Below are 20,797 nucleotides of genomic sequence, written 5' to 3' on the forward strand. Positions count from 1 at the left end.
TTTGGTCGAACATTTGTTCATGTAATTTTTGCTACGTTAAATACATGCTTAATCAGGTGGACAAGTATCCTGCCTCTATTGTATTGTGTTCAGGAAAAAAATGGGGGTCATTTTAGTAGTTAACTGCATAAAGTTACTGTGAAACCAAGGTAAATAAAAGCCATTTTTCTCAGTTCCACGCTCCGAGGAGTTACTGCCTTTTAGCTTGGTGGGGCAGCATGGTACTTTGTATTTATGTAATTTACATTATTCTCTTACGAATGTGAAGAACTTCAGTTCTTATGTCGTGTATTATGTTAAAGGGTTGAACATGTGAATGGATAGGCTATTTATTCAACACATTAGGATGCATATAGTAAAGTAAATATGTGACATTTTATAGAAATATTTGACTTCTGAATGTTTCGGTGTTTGGAAAAACAATACTTTATCAAGTTCCATACCATCAAATATTTTGTTCAAATAATAAAGTTATTATACAGAATAGAGACAACAGCGCCACCCCGTGGGGCTCCGGGGTTGTGTATGTGTGGATGATTCAATGCATAAAAACAGCCTCTAAATGCAGCCCAGGATCAGTTTTGTGTTTGTCCTCTGGTTGGTAAAAATCACACCTGATATTATAAAAGCTGAAGTGTTTTGGCCCTTGGTTTCTCGCGATAACATCGTCAGGCTGACGAATTATCTGATATACAAATCACCTCAACTGGAGCTCACTGGTTTAATTGAACGCTCAATCAGCTGAGATCAGCGAATCAGCGCAGGACCACCCCAACCTGCCGCAAAGCACGCTGGGACTTCCTTTCTTTCCGAGGCCATATTGGAGCAACAGACTTGTAAGTTCACCTCTTTGTTTATTCTTTAAAATTCATATATTTAGGCAATGTTGGTGCACATCACCCGGTTGATTACTAACGTTAAATTGTGTCATCTCACATTTTTGGTTCAGGTTGGCCAGAACGGACTAAATCGCAGCTATGGTGGCCGCAAAGAAGACGGTGAGTCGAGCTGTAGTGAACGCATGTTTGGTCTAATGTACTTCAGGAGGAATCGTGGCGCTATCTGGGCTTAGTGCAACACACGTTTACACCTTTTTATAAACTCTCAATGTTGCCCAAACATACAATGTTGTAGTTCCTGGAGATGTCTAGCTTTAGTTGTTAACAATTTACCGAATCCAGATAGCAAGTGTTATATTAACCATTACCGGCGTGCCAGCTAACTAGCTAATATAGCTAGTTAACGTTAGCCAGACAGCAAGTTGAATGGTTGCATTGGGGGTATTTTGACCTTATGGCTGGCTAATGAAGAAACACTATGTAACAGACTGTCATCTGAAGTATTATATCTGATAAATCCAGATAACTAGATAGGGTTGTGACTGTCATGGACTTTTGGATGGCAGTAATTGGCCACTACAAAAACCCCACATTCATCGGTAATAAGGTCCTCAATCAACTTTCTGAATTACCCAAGAAGCAAAAAAAACATCAAATGTATCAACATTTTAGAAGATTGTTCCACAAATAAGGTGCAAGAAATTCAGGACAATTAGCTTTTAAGTCAGTAGAGACCGAAGGAATGTCCAGAGTTGGCCGTCTCTAAGACCGGGTGTGGTGACACATCTCAACTTTAGTAAAGATGTTAGGTACTAGAGGTCGACCGATTGTGATTTTTCAATGCTGATACCGATTATTGGAGGACCAAAAAAAGCCGATACCGATTAATCGGCCGATTTACTTTTTTATATATTTTTTAACTTGTTTTAAATGTATTTATTTGTAATAATGACAATTACAACAATACTGAATGAACACTTTTATTTTAACTTAATATAATACATCAATAAAATCAATTTAGCCTCAAATAAATAATGAAACATGTTCAATTTGGTTTAAATAATGCAAAAACAAAGTGTTGGAGAAGAAAGTAAAAGTGCAATATGTGCCAAGTAAAAAAGCTAACGTTTAAGTTCCTTGCTCAACATGAGAACATATGAAAGCTGGTGGTTCCTTTTAACATGAATCTTCAATATTCCCAGTTAAGAAGTTTTAGGTTGTAGTTATTATAGGACTATTTCTCTATACGATTTGTATTTCATATACCTTTGACTATTGGAAGTTCTTATTGGCACTTTAGTATTGACAGGGTAACAGTATAGCTTCCATCCCTCTCCTCGCTCCTACCTGGGCTTGAACCAGGAACACATCGACAACAGCCACCCTCGAAGCAGCGTTGCCCATGCAGAGCAAGGGGAACAACTACTCCAAGTCTCAGAGCGAGTGACGTTTGAAACGCTATTAGCGCGCACACCACTAACTAGCTAGCCATTTCACATCGGTTACACCAGCCTAATCTCGGGAGTTGATAGGCTTGAAGTCATAAACAGCTGCTGGCAAAATGCACGAAAGGGCTGTTTGAATGAATGCTTACGAGCCTGCTGCTGCCTACCACCACTCAGTCAGACTGCTCTATCAAATCATAGACTTAATTATAACATAACACACAGAAATACGAGCCTTTGGTCATTAATATGGTCGAATCCGGAAACGTATCATTTCGAAAACAAAACGTTTATTCTTATAGAATGAATAGAACAGGCTTGGAACTTCTAACCCTGGTAATATGACTGGTAAATAGAATGAATAGAACAGGCTTGGAACCTGTTACCCTGGTAATATGACTGGTAAATAGAACAGGCTTGGAACCTCTAACCCTGGTAATATGACTGGTAAATAGAACAGGCTTGGAACCTGTAACCCTGGTAATATGACTGGTAAATAGAATGAATAGGACAGGCTGGGAACCTCTAACCCTGGTAATATGACTGGTAAATAGAACAGACTTGGAACCTGTAACCCTGGTAATATGACTGGTAAATAGAACAGGCTTGGAACCTCTAACCCTGGTAATATGACTGGTAAATAGAACAGGCTTGGAACCTGTAACCCTGGTAATATGACTGGTAAATAGAATGAATAGAACAGGCTGGGAACCTCTAACCCTGGTAATATGACTGGTAAATAGAATGAATAGAACAGGCTGGGAACCTCTAACCCTGGTAATATGACTGGTAAATAGAATGAATAGGACAGGCTGGGAACCTCTAACCCTGGTAATATGACTGGTAAATAGAATGAATAGAACAGGCTGGGAACCTCTAACCCTGGTAATATGACTGGTAAATAGAATGAATAGAACAGGCTTGGAACCTCTAACCCTGGGAATATGACTGGTAAATAGAATGAATAGAACAGGCTGGGAACCTGTAACCCTGGTAATATGACTGGTAAATAGAATGAATAGAACAGGCTTGGAACCTCTAACCCTGGTAATATGACTGGTAAATAGAATGAATAGAACAGGCTTGGAACCTGTAACCCTGGTAATATGACTGGTAAATAGAATGAATATAACGGGATTGGAACCTGTAACCCTGGTAATATGACTGGTAAATAGAATGAATATAACGGGATTGGAACCTGTAACCCTGGTAATATGACTGGTAAATAGAACAGGCTTGGAACCTCTAACCCTGGTAATATGACTGGTAAATAGAACAGGCTTGGAACCTCTAACCCTGGTAATACGACTGGTAAATAGAATGAATAGAACAGGCTTGGAACCTGTAACCCTGGTAATATGACTGATAAATAGAATGAATAGAACAGGCTTGGAACCTGTAACCCTGGTCATATGACTGGTAAATAGAATGAATAGGACAGGCTTGGAACCTGTAACCCTGGTAATATGACTGGTAAATAGAATGAATAGAACAGGCTTGGAACCTGTAACCCTGGTAATATGACTGGTAAATAGAATGAATAGAACAGGCTTGGAACCGGTAACCCTGGTAATATGACTGGTAAATAGAATGAATAGGACAGGCTTGGAACCTGTAACCCTGGTAATATGACTGGTAAATAGAACAGGCTTGGAACTTCTAACCCTGGTAATATGACTGGTAAATAGAATGAATAGAACAGGCTTGGAACCTCTAACCCTGGTAATATGACTGGTAAATAGAACAGGCTTGGAACTTCTAACCCTGGTAATATGACTGGTAAATAGAATGAATAGAACAGGCTGGGAACCTCTAACCCTGGTAATATGACTGGTAAATAGAATGAATAGAACAGGCTGGGAACCTCTAACCCTGGTAATATGACTGGTAAATAGAATGAATAGGACAGGCTTGGAACCTGTAACCCTGGTAATATGACTGGTAAATACAATGAATAGAACAGGCTTGGAACCTCTAACCCTGGTAATATGACTGGTAAATAGAACAGGCTTGGAACCTCTAACCCTGGTAATATGACTGGTAAATAGAATGAATAGAACAGGCTTGGAACCTCTAACCCTGGTCATATGACTGGTAAATAGAGGTTCCAAGCCTGTTCTATTTACTCTATTTCTCTGTGTGCTGCTGCTGCATTGTGGGGAGCATTGCCTAGGCAACCCGAAGACTTGTTTGCTAGTTTCAGCAACAGTCCATGTTACCACAGAAACAGACTCAACAGTTCATTTGAAGAAAAACAAATGTATATATTTAAATGGTTATGATAGTTATTGTATTACAATGATGCTCTTCATCTGTAACCGTCGGTTACATGGTGATATGGTAATTGTGGCAGCCCTAGTTATATGTACTCAAATCGCATGTGTCCCAATTAGAAGACCATATATCATGTTTGGTTCAATGGATATGAGCTACGTTCATAGTTCATCAATGTTTCTCACAAAACATAATTGTTACTTTGATGGCAGAAAAAGTCCCTGGAGTCCATCAACTCCCGTCTCCAGCTGGTGATGAAGAGCGGTAAATACGTTCTGGGATACAAGCAGTCTCAGAAGATGATCCGCCAGGGCAAAGCCAAGCTGGTCATCCTGGCCAACAACACACCTGCCCTCAGGTAACTAAGACCTACATTTATTTACTATTAGCTCATGAAGTTTAGGCCATTATCACTAATACCCTTTTCACTCTAATATGGTGAGCTAAAGGCCATTATCACTCATACCCTTTTCACTCTAATATGGTGAGCTAAAGGCCATTATCACTAATACCCTTTTCACTCTAATATGGTGAGCTAAAGGCCATTATCACTCATACCCTTTTCACTCTAATATGGTGAGCTAAAGGCCATTATCACTCATACCCTTTTCACTCTAATATGGTGAGCTAAAGGCCATTATCACTAATACCCTTTTCACTCTAATATGGTGAGCTAAAGGCCATTATCACTCATACCCTTTTCACTCTAATATGGTGAGCTAAAGGCCATTATCACTCATACCCTTTTCACTCTAATATGGTGAGCTAAAGGCCATTATCACTAATACCCTTTTCACTCTAATATGGTGAGCTAAAGGCCATTATCACTAATACCCTTTTCACTCTAATATGGTGAGCTAAAGGCCATTATCACTCATACCCTTTTCACTCTAATATGGTGAGCTAAAGGCCATTATCACTCATACCCTTTTCACTCTAATATGGTGAGCTAAAGGCCATTATCACTCATACCCTTTTCACTCTAATATGGTGAGCTAAAGGCCATTATCACTAATACCCTTTTCACTCTAATATGGTGAGCTAAAGGCCATTATCACTCATACCCTTTTCACTCTAATATGGTGAGCTAAAGTTTGACCTTGCTAGCTTTGGGTTTATTCATTAGTTGAATTCTGTTGCAAAACGTTTTGCAATGGGAACCGTTTTCTCCAAACAGAACATGTTGTGCAATGAAAACAAGTTATGATTGGACATTCATGTAGCTCTCTCCGCATTTGGTTCCTAGAGGTAACGGTTTCCATGGCAAAACCTGTACTAATTAGCTGTCTGCGTCTCCAAACACCTGTCACTGAAAAATACTGTTAAAGCAAGTTAAAACAGTGCTCAGTAAGTGTGTATTATGATTTGATATGAATGTAGAGGGATTCATGTTTCTATAACCGTATCGAAATTGAGAATCGATTCACGTTTGGATGGAGTATTTGTCTGTTTTGGCTTCCAGCGCCAATTCTCCCTTTAAACATAACAGGTAAGGTCCTTGGACTAAGGAGTAGTGTTAGGATCCTTTAGTCCAATACTGGGCATGATGGACTTCTCCCTAATGGGGTTCCTGTAATCTGATTACAAAAAACGAACTGTAATCAGATACGTTACCAGCAACATGTAAAGTGTTGGTTCCATGTTTCATGAGATGAAATAAAAGATCCCAGAAATGTTCCATATCCACAAAAAGCTTATTTCTCAAATGTTTTGCACACATTTGTTTACATCCCTGTTAGTGAGCATTTCTCCTTTCCCAAGATAATCCATCCACCTGTTACGTGTGGTGATACATATCAAGAAGCTGATTAAACAGCATGATCATTACACAGGTGCACCTTGTGCTGGGGACAAAAGGCCACTCTAAAATGTGCACTTTTGTCACAACACAATGCCACAGATGTCTCAACTTTTGAGGTAGCTTGCAATTGGAATGTTGTTGCAGGACTGTCTACCAGAGCTGTTGCCAGAGAATTGAATGTTCATTTCTCTACCATAAGCCACCTCCAATGTCGTTTTAGAGAACTTGGCAGTACGTCCAACCGGCCTCACAACCGCAGACCACGTGTATGGTGTTGTGTGGGTGAGCGGTTTGTTGATGTCAATGTTGTGAACAGAGTGTCCCATGGTGGGGTTATGGTATGGGCAGGCATAAGCCACGGACACCGAACAGAATTGCATTTTATCGATGGCAATTTGAATGCACAGAGATACCATGACGAAATCATGAGGCCCGTTGTCGTGCCATTTATCCGCTGCCATCACCTCATGTTTCGGCATGGTAATGCGTTGCGCCATGTCGCAAGGATCTGGACACAATTCCTGGAAGCTGAAAATGTCAGTTCTTCCACGACCTGCATACTCACCAGACATGTCACCCATTGAGCATGTTTGGGAATGCTCTGGATCGACGTGTACGAGGCAGATGGTGATCACACCAGATTCTGGTTTTCAGCTAGTCATCTGTGACCAACAGATGCATATCTGTATTCCCAATCATGTGAAATCCATAGCTGTGAAGGCCTAACGAATTTATTTCACTTGACTGATTTCCTTTTGAATTGTAACTCGGTAAAATTGTAAAAATTGTTGCATGTTGAGCTTATTTTTGTTCAGTGTATATAACCTCTTGGATTGCTTTTAAATTCAGAAAGATGGCGTTGTTTCCGTCATTTCAATGAAGTTAAGTTGAACCAACGTGGAATTGGCGTCGGCCCAGTAGGATATTTGCGGGGAAAAATGGTGCATTCAGAAAGTATTCAGACCACTTCACTTTTTCCATGTCACTGATGACATGTCAAATGATGACCACCAATCAGAGACCACTATGATGACCACCAATCAGAGACCACTATGATGACACGCCAAATGATGATGACCACCAATCAGAGACCACTGTGACACACCAGATGTGTTTGATGGGTTATTTTCTGTCTTGTACAGCCTCTTAAGGGGAAAGTAATCCAACAGTAACTGAAAGTAATCAGATTACATTGAGTTAAAAGTTACATTTCTGATTTAAAAAAGTTTCTGTAATGTAGTTAATTTAGAAAGTAACCTATCCTACCCTGGTGTAATCCTAGGAATAGTTCCATTCGTACTACAATAAACGTTTTCAAATAGTTAGATATTGAATAATTCACATATCAAGCGTTGCTTGTGCGTTCTTATGGGTATGTTTGTTTTGTTTTCTGTACTCCTCCCACAAAGGCACACCTGTATTGGTCTGCTTGCAGGTGTGTAAGAACCGGAGGAACATTCAAATGAGGGCTGATTGTTACTGGCTGCACCTGCAGTTGGTCTTTCAGCAATCAGACACCTTGAGAAAACAGCCCCGACAACTACAGCATTAGACTGAAGGGATCATGTTGCTTCCCCCCGTACACGCAGAAGGGATCATGTTGCTTTCCCCCCGTACACGCAGAAGGGATCATGTTGCTTTCCCCCCCGTACACGCAGAAGGGATCATGTTGCTTTCCCCCGTACACGCAGAAGGGATCATGTTGCTTTCCCCCGTACACGCAGAAGGGATCATGTTGCTTTCCCCCGTACACGCAGAAGGGATCATGTTGCTTTCCCCCGTACACGCAGAAGGGATCATGTTGCTTTCCCCCCCGTACACGCAGAAGGGATCATGTTGCTTCCCCCCGTACACGCAGAAGGGATCATGTTGCTTCCCCCCGTACACGCAGAAGGGATCATGTTGCTTCCCCCCGTACACGCAGAAGGGATCATGATGCTTTCCCCCCCGTACACGCAGAAGGGATCATGTTGCTTTCCCCCCCGTACACGCAGAAGGGATCATGTTGCTTTCCCCCCCGTACACGCAGAAGGGATCATGTTGCTTTCCCCCCGTACACGCAGAAGGGATCATGTTGCTTTCCCCCCCGTACACGCAGAAGGGATCATGTTGCTTTCCCCCCCGTACACGCAGAAGGGATCATGTTGCTTTCCCCCCGTACACGCAGAAGGGATCATGTTGCTTTCCCCCCCGTACACGCAGAAGGGATCATGTTGCTTTCCCCCCCGTACACGCAGAAGGGATCATGTTGCTTTCCCCCCCGTACACGCAGAAGGGATCATGTTGCTTTCCCCCCCGTACACGCAGAAGGGATCATGTTGCTTTCCCCCCCGTACACGCAGAAGGGATCATGTTGCTTTCCCCCCCGTACACGCAGAAGGGATCATGTTGCTTTCCCCCCCGTACACGCAGAAGGGATCATGTTGCTTTCCCCCCCGTACACGCAGAAGGGATCATGTTGCTTTCCCCCCCGTACACGCAGAAGGGATCATGTTGCTTTCCCCCCCGTACACGCAGAAGGGATCATGTTGCTTTCCCCCCGTACACGCAGAAGGGATCATGTTGCTTTCCCCCCCGTACACGCAGAAGGGATCATGTTGCTTTCCCCCCCGTACACGCAGAAGGGATCATGTTGCTTTCCCCCCCGTACACGCAGAAGGGATCATGTTGCTTTCCCCCCCGTACACGCAGAAGGGATCATGTTGCTTTCCCCCCCGTACACGCAGAAGGGATCATGTTGCTTTCCCCCCCGTACACGCAGAAGGGATCATGTTGCTTTCCCCCCCGTACACGCAGAAGGGATCATGTTGCTTTCCCCCCCGTACACGCAGAAGGGATCATGTTGCTTTCCCCCCCGTACACGCAGAAGGGATCATGTTGCTTTCCCCCCGTACACGCAGAAGGGATCATGTTGCTTTCCCCCCCGTACACGCAGAAGGGATCATGTTGCTTTCCCCCCCGTACACGCAGAAGGGATCATGTTGCTTTCCCCCCCGTACACGCAGAAGGGATCATGTTGCTTTCCCCCCCGTACACGCAGAAGGGATCATGTTGCTTTCCCCCCCGTACACGCAGAAGGGATCATGTTGCTTTCCCCCCCGTACACGCAGAAGGGATCATGTTGCTTTCCCCCCCGTACACGCAGAAGGGATCATGTTGCTTTCCCCCCCGTACACGCAGAAGGGATCATGTTGCTTTCCCCCCCGTACACGCAGAAGGGATCATGTTGCTTTCCCCCCCGTACACGCAGAAGGGATCATGTTGCTTTCCCCCCCGTACACGCAGAAGGGATCATGTTGCTTTCCCCCCCGTACACGCAGAAGGGATCATGTTGCTTTCCCCCCCGTACACGCAGAAGGGATCATGTTGCTTTCCCCCCGTACACGCAGAAGGGATCATGTTGCTTTCCCCCCCGTACACGCAGAAGGGATCATGTTGCTTTCCCCCCCGTACACGCAGAAGGGATCATGTTGCTTTCCCCCCCGTACACGCAGAAGGGATCATGTTGCTTTCCCCCCCGTACACGCAGAAGGGATCATGTTGCTTTCCCCCCCGTACACGCAGAAGGGATCATGTTGCTTTCCCCCCCGTACACGCAGAAGGGATCATGTTGCTTTCCCCCCCGTACACGCAGAAGGGATCATGTTGCTTTCCCCCCGTACACGCAGAAGGGATCATGTTGCTTTCCCCCCCGTACACGCAGAAGGGATCATGTTGCTTTCCCCCCCGTACACGCAGAAGGGATCATGTTGCTTTCCCCCCCGTACACGCAGAAGGGATCATGTTGCTTTCCCCCCCGTACACGCAGAAGGGATCATGTTGCTTTCCCCCCCGTACACGCAGAAGGGATCATGTTGCTTTCCCCCCCGTACACGCAGAAGGGATCATGTTGCTTTCCCCCCCGTACACGCAGAAGGGATCATGTTGCTTTCCCCCCCGTACACGCAGAAGGGATCATGTTGCTTTCCCCCCCGTACACGCAGAAGGGATCATGTTGCTTTCCCCCGTACACGCAGAAGGGATCATGTTGCTTTCCCCCGTACACGCAGAAGGGATCATGTTGCTTTCCCCCGTACACGCAGAAGGGATCATGTTGCTTTCCCCCCGTACACGCAGAAGGGATCATGTTGCTTTCCCCCGTACACGCAGAAGGGATCATGATGCTTTCCCCCCCGTACACGCAGAAGGGATCATGTTGCTTTCCCCCCCGTACACGCAGAAGGGATCATGTTGCTTTCCCCCCCGTACACGCAGAAGGGATCATGTTGCTTTCCCCCCCGTACACGCAGAAGGGATCATGTTGCTTTCCCCCCCGTACACGCAGAAGGGATCATGTTGCTTTCCCCCCCGTACACGCAGAAGGGATCATGTTGCTTTCCCCCCCGTACACGCAGAAGGGATCATGTTGCTTTCCCCCCCGTACACGCAGAAGGGATCATGTTGCTTTCCCCCCCGTACACGCAGAAGGGATCATGTTGCTTTCCCCCCCGTACACGCAGAAGGGATCATGTTGCTTTCCCCCCCGTACACGCAGAAGGGATCATGTTGCTTTCCCCCCCGTACACGCAGAAGGGATCATGTTGCTTTCCCCCCCGTACACGCAGAAGGGATCATGTTGCTTTCCCCCCCGTACACGCAGAAGGGATCATGTTGCTTTCCCCCCCGTACACGCAGAAGGGATCATGTTGCTATCCCCCCCGTACACGCAGAAGGGATCATGTTGCTTTCCCCCCCGTACACGCAGAAGGGATCATGTTGCTTCCCCCCGTACACGCAGAAGGGATAATGTTGCTTTCCCCCCGTACACGCAGAAGGGATCATGATGCTTCCCCCCGTACACGCAGAAGGGATCATGTTGCTTTCCCCCGTACACGCAGAAGGGATCATGTTGCTTTCCCCCGTACACGCAGAAGGGATCATGTTGCTTTCCCCCCGTACACGCAGAAGGGATCATGTTGCTTTCCCCCGTACACGCAGAAGGGATCATGTTGCTTTCCCCCCCGTACACGCAGAAGGGATCATGATGCTTTCCCCCCCGTACACGCAGAAGGGATCATGTTGCTTTCCCCCCCGTACACGCAGAAGGGATCATGTTGCTTTCCCCCCCGTACACGCAGAAGGGATCATGTTGCTTTCCCCCCCGTACACGCAGAAGGGATCATGTTGCTTCCCCCCGTACACGCAGAAGAGATCATGTTGCTTCCCCCCCGTACACGCAGAAGGGATCATGTTGCTTTCCCCCCCGTACACGCAGAAGGGATCATGTTGCTTCCCCCCCGTACACGCAGAAGGGATCATGTTGCTTCCCCCCCGTACACGCAGAAGGGATCATGTTGCTTTCCCCCCGTACACGCAGAAGGGATCATGATGCTTTCCCCCCCGTACATGCAGAAGGGATCATGTTGCTTTCCCCCCCGTACATGCAGAAGGGATCATGTTGCTTTCCCCCCCGTACACGCAGAAGGGATCATGTTGCTTTCCCCCCGTACACGCAGAAGGGATCATGTTGCTTTCCCCCCGTACACGCAGAAGGGATCATGTTGCTTTCCCCCCCGTACACGCAGAAGGGATCATGTTGCTTTCCCCCCCGTACACGCAGAAGGGATCATGTTGCTTTCCCCCCCGTACACGCAGAAGGGATCATGTTGCTTTCCCCCCCCGTACACGCAGAAGGGATCATGTTGCTTTCCCCCCCGTACACGCAGAAGGGATCATGTTGCTTTCCCCCCCGTACACGCAGAAGGGATCATGTTGCTTTCCCCCCCGTACACGCAGAAGGGATCATGTTGCTTTCCCCCCCGTACACGCAGAAGGGATAATGTTTCATTGCAGTGTAGCTTGTCCTCGTGTTGCTTTCCCCCGTACACGCAGAAGAGATAATGTTTCATTGCAGTGTAGCTTGTCCTCGTGTTGCTTTCCCCCGTACTGCAGAAGGGATCATGTTTCATTTGAATGGTAACGCATATAAACTTGTATTGTTTGTTCAGAATTTCGCTGCCTGCATTTCCTGCGGTCATACTTTGCTAAAAGGTATTTGTCCTTCCTCAGGAAGTCTGAAGTGGAGTACTATGCCATGTTGGCCAAGACTGGCGTCCATCACTACAGTGGGAACAACATCGAGCTGGGCACGGCCTGTGGAAAGTACTTCCGGGTGTGCACACTGGCTATCATCGACCCCGGTGAGTGTCCAATCAGACTGCACGTCCTGTTTACCACGCCCATTCTGTTGATGTATTGTCTGCGGACAATCCTTCAGCACTGAGCAATTTCATACGGTTTATTCTTTCATTCATTTAGCATTGTTTTCAAAGATGACATGAACATCTTTGCAGAGAATTATAAAAATATATGAATGAAAACTGTCTAACTGCTCTACTACTAAATTCCATGAGCATGTTTGAGTTAATCGTTTTGTGAATGTGAAGATATTTTTACGTTTCACTGATGCTCACAAATTTGCCCCTTTTTGTACATTTTTGCACCTGGTGGCTCTACGATGATGTGCCCAGCACTTCACTAGATAAACACCTCATAAACCATTTACCTGAACTGACTGGGCTCTAGCCAGCTGCTTCATTGGTGTCAATGACTTAGTTCTTCTGAAGTTAACGAAGTGAGTTTTACACTGTCAAACTAACGCTTGGTTGGTTTGAAGTATATCCTGTATGCTAAATATAGTGTTGTTGTATTAACAGGTGACTCTGACATCATCAGGAGTATGCCAGACCAGCCGCAGGGGGAGAAGTAGACATTTCACACTCTTAATGTTAAACAAAATAAACAGTTTTCTATGGTCTTTGGTCTGTCTTTCTCTTAGTGTGCACATGATAAACATTTAGCTGCTTATATTCTATGCTGTAGGCCGTGTCAGGGTAGAATGTGGTTGCTTCATTTCTCTCTGATTTTAAAGAAGCCTCCCATCTATCCGTAAGTCTTGAGGCTTGTGGCCGATGTAGATTCAAATGAGATGTCCTTGTGATTTTTATATGCTGTTAAGATCTCAACTCACAGGACCGGATCGTGGGTCTCCTAACATGCAATGCCATAAGGTCTTACTGTGACCTCGGACAATGATGTAACAAGATATGTGATAATGCTGCTGTACCACATGAACTGACCGGTCTATAGGTTGTTGACAGTAATGTAGTAAAGACAATTACAGGATTATCCAGACCCCTCCCTGTGGAGGATTATCCAGACCCCTCCCTGTGGAGGATTATCCATGCCCCTCCCTGTGGAGGATTATCCAGACCCCTCCCTGTGGAGGATTATCCAGACCCCTCCCTGTGGAGGATTATCCATGCCCCTCCCTGTGGAGGATTATCCATGCCCCTCCCTGTGGAGGATTATCCATGCCCCTCCCTGTGGAGGATTATCCATGCCCCTCCCTGTGGAGGATTATCCAGACCCCTCCCTGTGGAGGATTATCCATGCCCCTCCCTGTGGAGGATTATCCAGACCCCTCCCTGTGGAGGATTATCCAGACCCCTCCCTGTGGAGGATTATCCAGACCCCTCCCTGTGGAGGATTATCCAGACCCCTCCCTGTGGAGGATTATCCAGACCCCTCCCTGTGGAGGATTATCCAGACCCCTCCCTGTGGAGGATTCTCTAAAATGACGGAGGTGGCTTATGGTAGAGAAATGAACATTAAATTCTCTGGCAACAGCTCTGGTGGACATTCTAGTAGCCAGCATACCAACTGCACACTCCCCCAACTAGAGACATCTGTGGCATTGTGTTGTGAGAGAAGTGAATATTTTACTGACTTTTTATTGTCCACAGCACAAGGTGCACCTGTGTAATGGCCGTGCTGTTTAATCAGCTTCTTGATATGCCACGCCTGTCAGGTGGATGAATTGTTTAAGGAACTGGTGAGAGAAATGTTTTAGATTAACATTGTATTGCTGTGGGATAATGTGACTGAGGTCTAATGCATTATAATATCACATTAAAAACCAGGGAGACTACACACAGGTAACCACAGACACGGTGCAGCCTAGAGGGAGACAACACACAGGTAACCACAGACACGGTGCAGCCTAGAGGGAGACTAACACACAGGTAACCACAGACACGGTGCAGCCTAGAGGGAGACAACACACAGGTAACCACAGACACGGTGCAGCCTAGAGGGAGACTAACACACAGGTAACCACAGACACGGTGCAGCCTAGAGGGAGACTAACACACAGGTAACCACAGACACGGTGCAGCCTAGAGGGAGACTAACACACAGGTAACCACAGACACGGTGCAGCCTAGAGGGAGACAACACACATGTAACCACAGACACGGTGCAGCCTAGAGGGAGACTAACACACAGGTAACCACAGACACGGTGCAGCCTAGAGGGAGACTAACATACAGGTAACCACAGACACGGTGCAGCCTAGAGGGAGACTAACACACAGGTAACCACAGACACGGTGCAGCGTAGAGGGAGACTAACATACAGGTAACCACAGACACGGTGCAGCCTAGAGGGAGACTAACACACATGTAACCACAGACACGGTGCAGCCTAGAGGGAGACTAACACACAGGTAACCACAGACACGGTGCAGCCTAGAGGGAGACTAACACACATGTAACCACAGACACGGTGCAGCCTAGAGGGAGACTAACACACAGGTAACCACAGACACGGTGCAGCCTAGAGGGAGACTAACACACAGGTAACCACAGACACGGTGCAGCCTAGAGGAAGACTAACACACAGGTAACCACAGACACGGTGCAGCCTAGAGGGAGACAACACACATGTAACCACAGACACGGTGCAGCCTAGAGGGAGACTAACACACAGGTAACCACAGACACGGTGCAGCCTAGAGGGAGACTAACATACAGGTAACCACAGACACGGTGCAGCCTAGAGGGAGACTAACACACAGGTAACCACAGACACGGTGCAGCGTAGAGGGAGACTAACATACAGGTAACCACAGACACGGTGCAGCCTAGAGGGAGACTAACACACATGTAACCACAGACACGGTGCAGCCTAGAGGGAGACTAACACACAGGTAACCACAGACACGGTGCAGCCTAGAGGGAGACTAACACACATGTAACCACAGACACGGTGCAGCCTAGAGGGAGACTAACACACAGGTAACCACAGACACGGTGCAGCCTAGAGGGAGACAACACACAGGTAACCACAGACACGGTGCAGCCTAGAGGGAGACTAACACACAGGTAACCACAGACACGGTGCAGCCTAGAGGGAGACAACACACAGGTAACCACAGACACGGTGCAGCCTAGAGGGAGACTAACACACAGGTAACCACAGACACGGTGCAGCCTAGAGGGAGACTAACACACAGGTAACCACAGACACGGTGCAGCCTAGAGGGAGACTAACACACAGGTAACCACAGACACGGTGCAGCCTAGAGGAAGACTAACACACAGGTAACCACAGACACGGTGCAGCCTAGAGGGAGACAACACACATGTAACCACAGACACGGTGCAGCCTAGAGGGAGACTAACACACAGGTAACCACAGACACGGTGCAGCCTAGAGGGAGACTAACATACAGGTAACCACAGACACGGTGCAGCCTAGAGGGAGACTAACACACAGGTAACCACAGACACGGTGCAGCCTAGAGGGAGACTAACACACAGGTAACCACAGACACGGTGCAGCCTAGAGGGAGACTAACACACAGGTAACCACAGACACGGTGCAGCCTAGAGGGAGACTAACACACAGGTAACCACAGACACGGTGCAGCCTAGAGGGAGACTAACACACAGGTAACCACAGACACGGTGCAGCCTAGAGGGAGACTAACACACATGTAACCACAGACACGGTGCAGCCTAGAGGGAGACTAACACACAGGTAACCACAGACACGGTGCAGCCTAGAGGGAGACTAACACACAGGTAACCACAGACACGGTGCAGCCTAGAGGGAGACTAACACACAGGTAACCACAGACACGGTGCAGCCTAGAGGGAGACAACACACAGGTAACCACAGACACGGTGCAGCCTAGAGGGAGACAACACACAGGTAACCACAGACACGGTGCAGCCTAGAGGGAGACAACACACAGGTAACCACAGACACGGTGCAGCCTAGAGGGAGACTAACACACAGGTAACCACAGACACGGTGCAGCCTAGAGGGAGACTAACACACAGGTAACCACAGACACGGTGCAGCCTAGAGGGAGACTAACACACAGGTAACCACAGACACGGTGCAGCCTAGAGGGAGACTAACACACAGGTAACCACAGACACGGTGCAGCCTAGAGGGAGACTAACACACAGGTAACCACAGACACGGTGCAGCCTAGAGGGAGACTAACACACAGGTAACCACAGACACGGTGCAGCCTAGAGGGAGACTAACACACATGTAACCACAGACACGGTGCAGCCTAGAGGGAGACTAACACACAGGTAACCACAGACACGGTGCAGCCTAGAGGGAGACAACACACAGGTAACCACAGACACGGTGCAGCCTAGAGGGAGACAACACACATGTAACCACAGACACGGTGCAGCCTAGAGGGAGACTAACACACAGGTAACCACAGACACGGTGCAGCCTAGAGGGAGACTAACACACATGTAACCACAGACACGGTGCAGCCTAGAGGGAGACTAACACACAGGTAACCACAGACACGGTGCAGCCTAGAGGGAGACAACACACAGGTAACCACAGACACGGTGCAGCCTAGAGGGAGACAACACACATGTAACCACAGACACGGTGCAGCCTAGAGGGAGACTAACACACAGGTAACCACAGACACGGTGCAGCCTAGAGGGAGACTAACACACAGGTAACCACAGACACGGTGCAGCCTAGAGGGAGACTAACACACATGTAACCACAGACACGGTGCAGCCTAGAGGGAGACAACACACAGGTAACCACAGACACGGTGCAGCCTAGAGGGAGACTAACACACAGGTAACCACAGACACGGTGCAGCCTAGAGGGAGACAACACACAGGTAACCACAGACACGGTGCAGCCTAGAGGGAGACTAACACACAGGTAACCACAGACACGGTGCAGCCTAGAGGGAGACAACACACAGGTAACCACAGACACGGTGCAGCCTAGAGGGAGACAACACACATGTAACCACAGACACGGTGCAGCCTAGAGGGAGACTAACACACAGGTAACCACAGACACGGTGCAGCCTAGAGGGAGACAACACACATGTAACCACAGACACGGTGCAGCCTAGAGGGAGACAACACACAGGTAACCACAGACACGGTGCAGCCTAGAGGGAGACAACACACATGTAACCACAGACACGGTGCAGCCTAGAGGGAGACAACACACAGGTAACCACAGACACGGTGCAGCCTAGAGGGAGACTACACACAGGTAACCACAGACACGGTGCAGCCTAGAGGGAGACTAACACACAGGTAACCACAGACACGGTGCAGCCTAGAGGGAGACTAACACACATGTAACCACAGACACGGTGCAGCCTAGAGGGAGACAACACACAGGTAACCACAGACACGGTGCAGCCTAGAGGGAGACTAACACACAGGTAACCACAGACACGGTGCAGCCTAGAGGGAGACAACACACAGGTAACCACAGACACGGTGCAGCCTAGAGGGAGACTAACACACAGGTAACCACAGACACGGTGCAGCCTAGAGGGAGACAACACACATGTAACCACAGACACGGTGCAGCCTAGAGGGAGACAACACACAGGTAACCACAGACACGGTGCAGCCTAGAGGGAGACTACACACAGGTAACCACAGACACGGTGCAGCCTAGAGGGAGACAACACACATGTAACCACAGACACGGTGCAGCCTAGAGGGAGACTAACACACAGGTAACCACAGACACGGTGCAGCCTAGAGGGAGACAACACACAGGTAACCACAGACACGGTGCAGCCTAGAGGGAGACTAACACACAGGTAACCACAGACACGGTGCAGCCTAGAGGGAGACTAACACACAGGTAACCACAGACACGGTGCAGCCTAGAGGGAGACTAACACACAGGTAACCACAGACACGGTGCAGCCTAGAGGGAGACAACACACATGTAACCACAGACACGGTGCAGCCTAGAGGGAGACAACACACAGGTAACCACAGACACGGTGCAGCCTAGAGGGAGACTAACACACAGGTAACCACAGACACGGTGCAGCCTAGAGGGAGACAACACACATGTAACCACAGACACGGTGCAGCCTAGAGGGAGACAACACACAGGTAACCACAGACACGGTGCAGCCTAGAGGGAGACAACACACAGGTAACCACAGACACGGTGCAGCCTAGAGGGAGACAACACACAGGTAACCACAGACACGGTGCAGCCTAGAGGGAGACTAACACACAGGTAACCACAGACACGGTGCAGCCTAGAGGGAGACAACACACAGGTAACCACAGACACGGTGCAGCCTAGAGGGAGACTAACACACAGGTAACCACAGACACGGTGCAGCCTAGAGGGAGACAACACACAGGTAACCACAGACACGGTGCAGCCTAGAGGGAGACTACACACAGGTAACCACAGACACGGTGCAGCCTAGAGGGAGACTAACACACAGGTAACCACAGACACGGTGCAGTCTAGAGGGAGACAACACACAGGTAACCACAGACACGGTGCAGCCTAGAGGGAGACAACACACAGGTAACCACAGACACGGTGCAGCCCAGAGGGAGACTAACACACAGGTAACCACAGACACGGTGCAGCCTAGAGGAAGACTAACACACAGGTAACCACAGACACGGTGCAGCCTAGAGGGAGACAACACACATGTAACCACAGACACGGTGCAGCCTAGAGGAAGACTAACACACAGGTAACCACAGACACGGTGCAGCCTAGAGGAAGACTAACACACATGTAACCACAGACACGGTGCAGCCTAGAGGAAGACTAACACACAGGTAACCACAGACACGGTGCAGCCTAGAGGGAGACTAACACACAGGTAACCACAGACACGGTGCAGCCTAGAGGGAGACTAACACACATGTAACCACAGACACGGTGCAGCCTAGAGGGAGACAACACACAGGTAACCACAGACACGGTGCAGCCTAGAGGGAGACAACACACATGTAACCACAGACACGGTGCAGCCTAGAGGGAGACTAACACACAGGTAACCACAGACACGGTGCAGCCTAGAGGGAGACTAACACACAGGTAACCACAGACACGGTGCAGCCTAGAGGGAGACTAACACACAGGTAACCACAGACACGGTGCAGCCTAGAGGGAGACAACACACAGGTAACCACAGACACGGTGCAGCCTAGAGGGAGACTAACACACAGGTAACCACAGACACGGTGCAGCCTAGAGGGAGACTAACACACAGGTAACCACAGACACGGTGCAGCCTAGAGGGAGACTAACACACAGGTAACCACAGACACGGTGCAGCCTAGAGGGAGACTAACACACAGGTAACCACAGACACGGTGCAGCCTAGAGGGAGACAACACACAGGTAACCACAGACACGGTGCAGCCTAGAGGGAGACTAACACACAGGTAACCACAGACACGGTGCAGCCTAGAGGGAGACAACACACAGGTAACCACAGACACGGTGCAGCCTAGAGGAGACAACACACAGGTAACCACAGACACGGTGCAGCCTAGAGGGAGACTAACACACAGGTAACCACAGACACGGTGCAGCCTAGAGGGAGACAACACACAGGTAACCACAGACACGGTGCAGCCTAGAGGAAGACTAACACACAGGTAACCACAGACACGGTGCAGCCTAGAGGGAGACTAACACACAGGTAACCACAGACACGGTGCAGCCTAGAGGGAGACTAACACACAGGTAACCACAGACACGGTGCAGCCTAGAGGGAGACAACACACAGGTAACCACAGACACGGTGCAGCCTAGAGGGAGACTAACACACAGGTAACCACAGACACGGTGCAGCCTAGAGGGAGACTAACACACAGGTAACCACAGACACGGTGCAGCCTAGAGGGAGACTAACACACAGGTAACCACAGACACGGTGCAGCCTAGAGGGAGGACTAACACACAGGTAACCACAGACACGGTGCAGCCTAGAGGGAGACAACACACAGGTAACCACAGACACGGTGCAGCCTAGAGGGAGACTAACACACAGGTAACCACAGACACGGTGCAGCCTAGAGGGAGACTAACACACAGGTAACCACAGACACGGTGCAGCCTAGAGGGAGACTAACACACAGGTAACCACAGACACGGTGCAGCCTAGAGGGAGACTAACACACAGGTAACCACAGACACGGTGCAGCCTAGAGGGAGACTAACACACAGGTAACCACAGACACGGTGCAGCCTAGAGGGAGACAACACACAGGTAACCACAGACACGGTGCAGCCTAGAGGGAGACTAACACACAGGT

General features: G+C 48.4%; 1 protein-coding gene across 1 annotated transcript; it reads left to right on the forward strand.

Moving 5' to 3' along the window:
- The first annotated feature begins 764 nt into the window (after nt 1-764).
- rpl30 (ribosomal protein L30) lies at nt 765-13,155 on the forward strand. Its single transcript, XM_038972456.1, has 5 exons — nt 765-836; nt 950-998; nt 4,771-4,916; nt 12,408-12,538; nt 13,055-13,155. The coding sequence occupies exons 2-5, from the start codon at nt 978-980 to the stop codon at nt 13,105-13,107; spliced, it is 351 nt and encodes a 116-aa protein (XP_038828384.1). The 5' UTR covers nt 765-836; nt 950-977; the 3' UTR covers nt 13,108-13,155.
- The last annotated feature ends 7,642 nt before the right edge of the window (nt 13,156-20,797 follow it).

The sequence above is a fragment of the Salvelinus namaycush genome, chromosome 32 (assembly GCF_016432855.1).
Source record: "Salvelinus namaycush isolate Seneca chromosome 32, SaNama_1.0, whole genome shotgun sequence".
Lineage (NCBI taxonomy): Eukaryota > Metazoa > Chordata > Actinopteri > Salmoniformes > Salmonidae > Salvelinus > Salvelinus namaycush.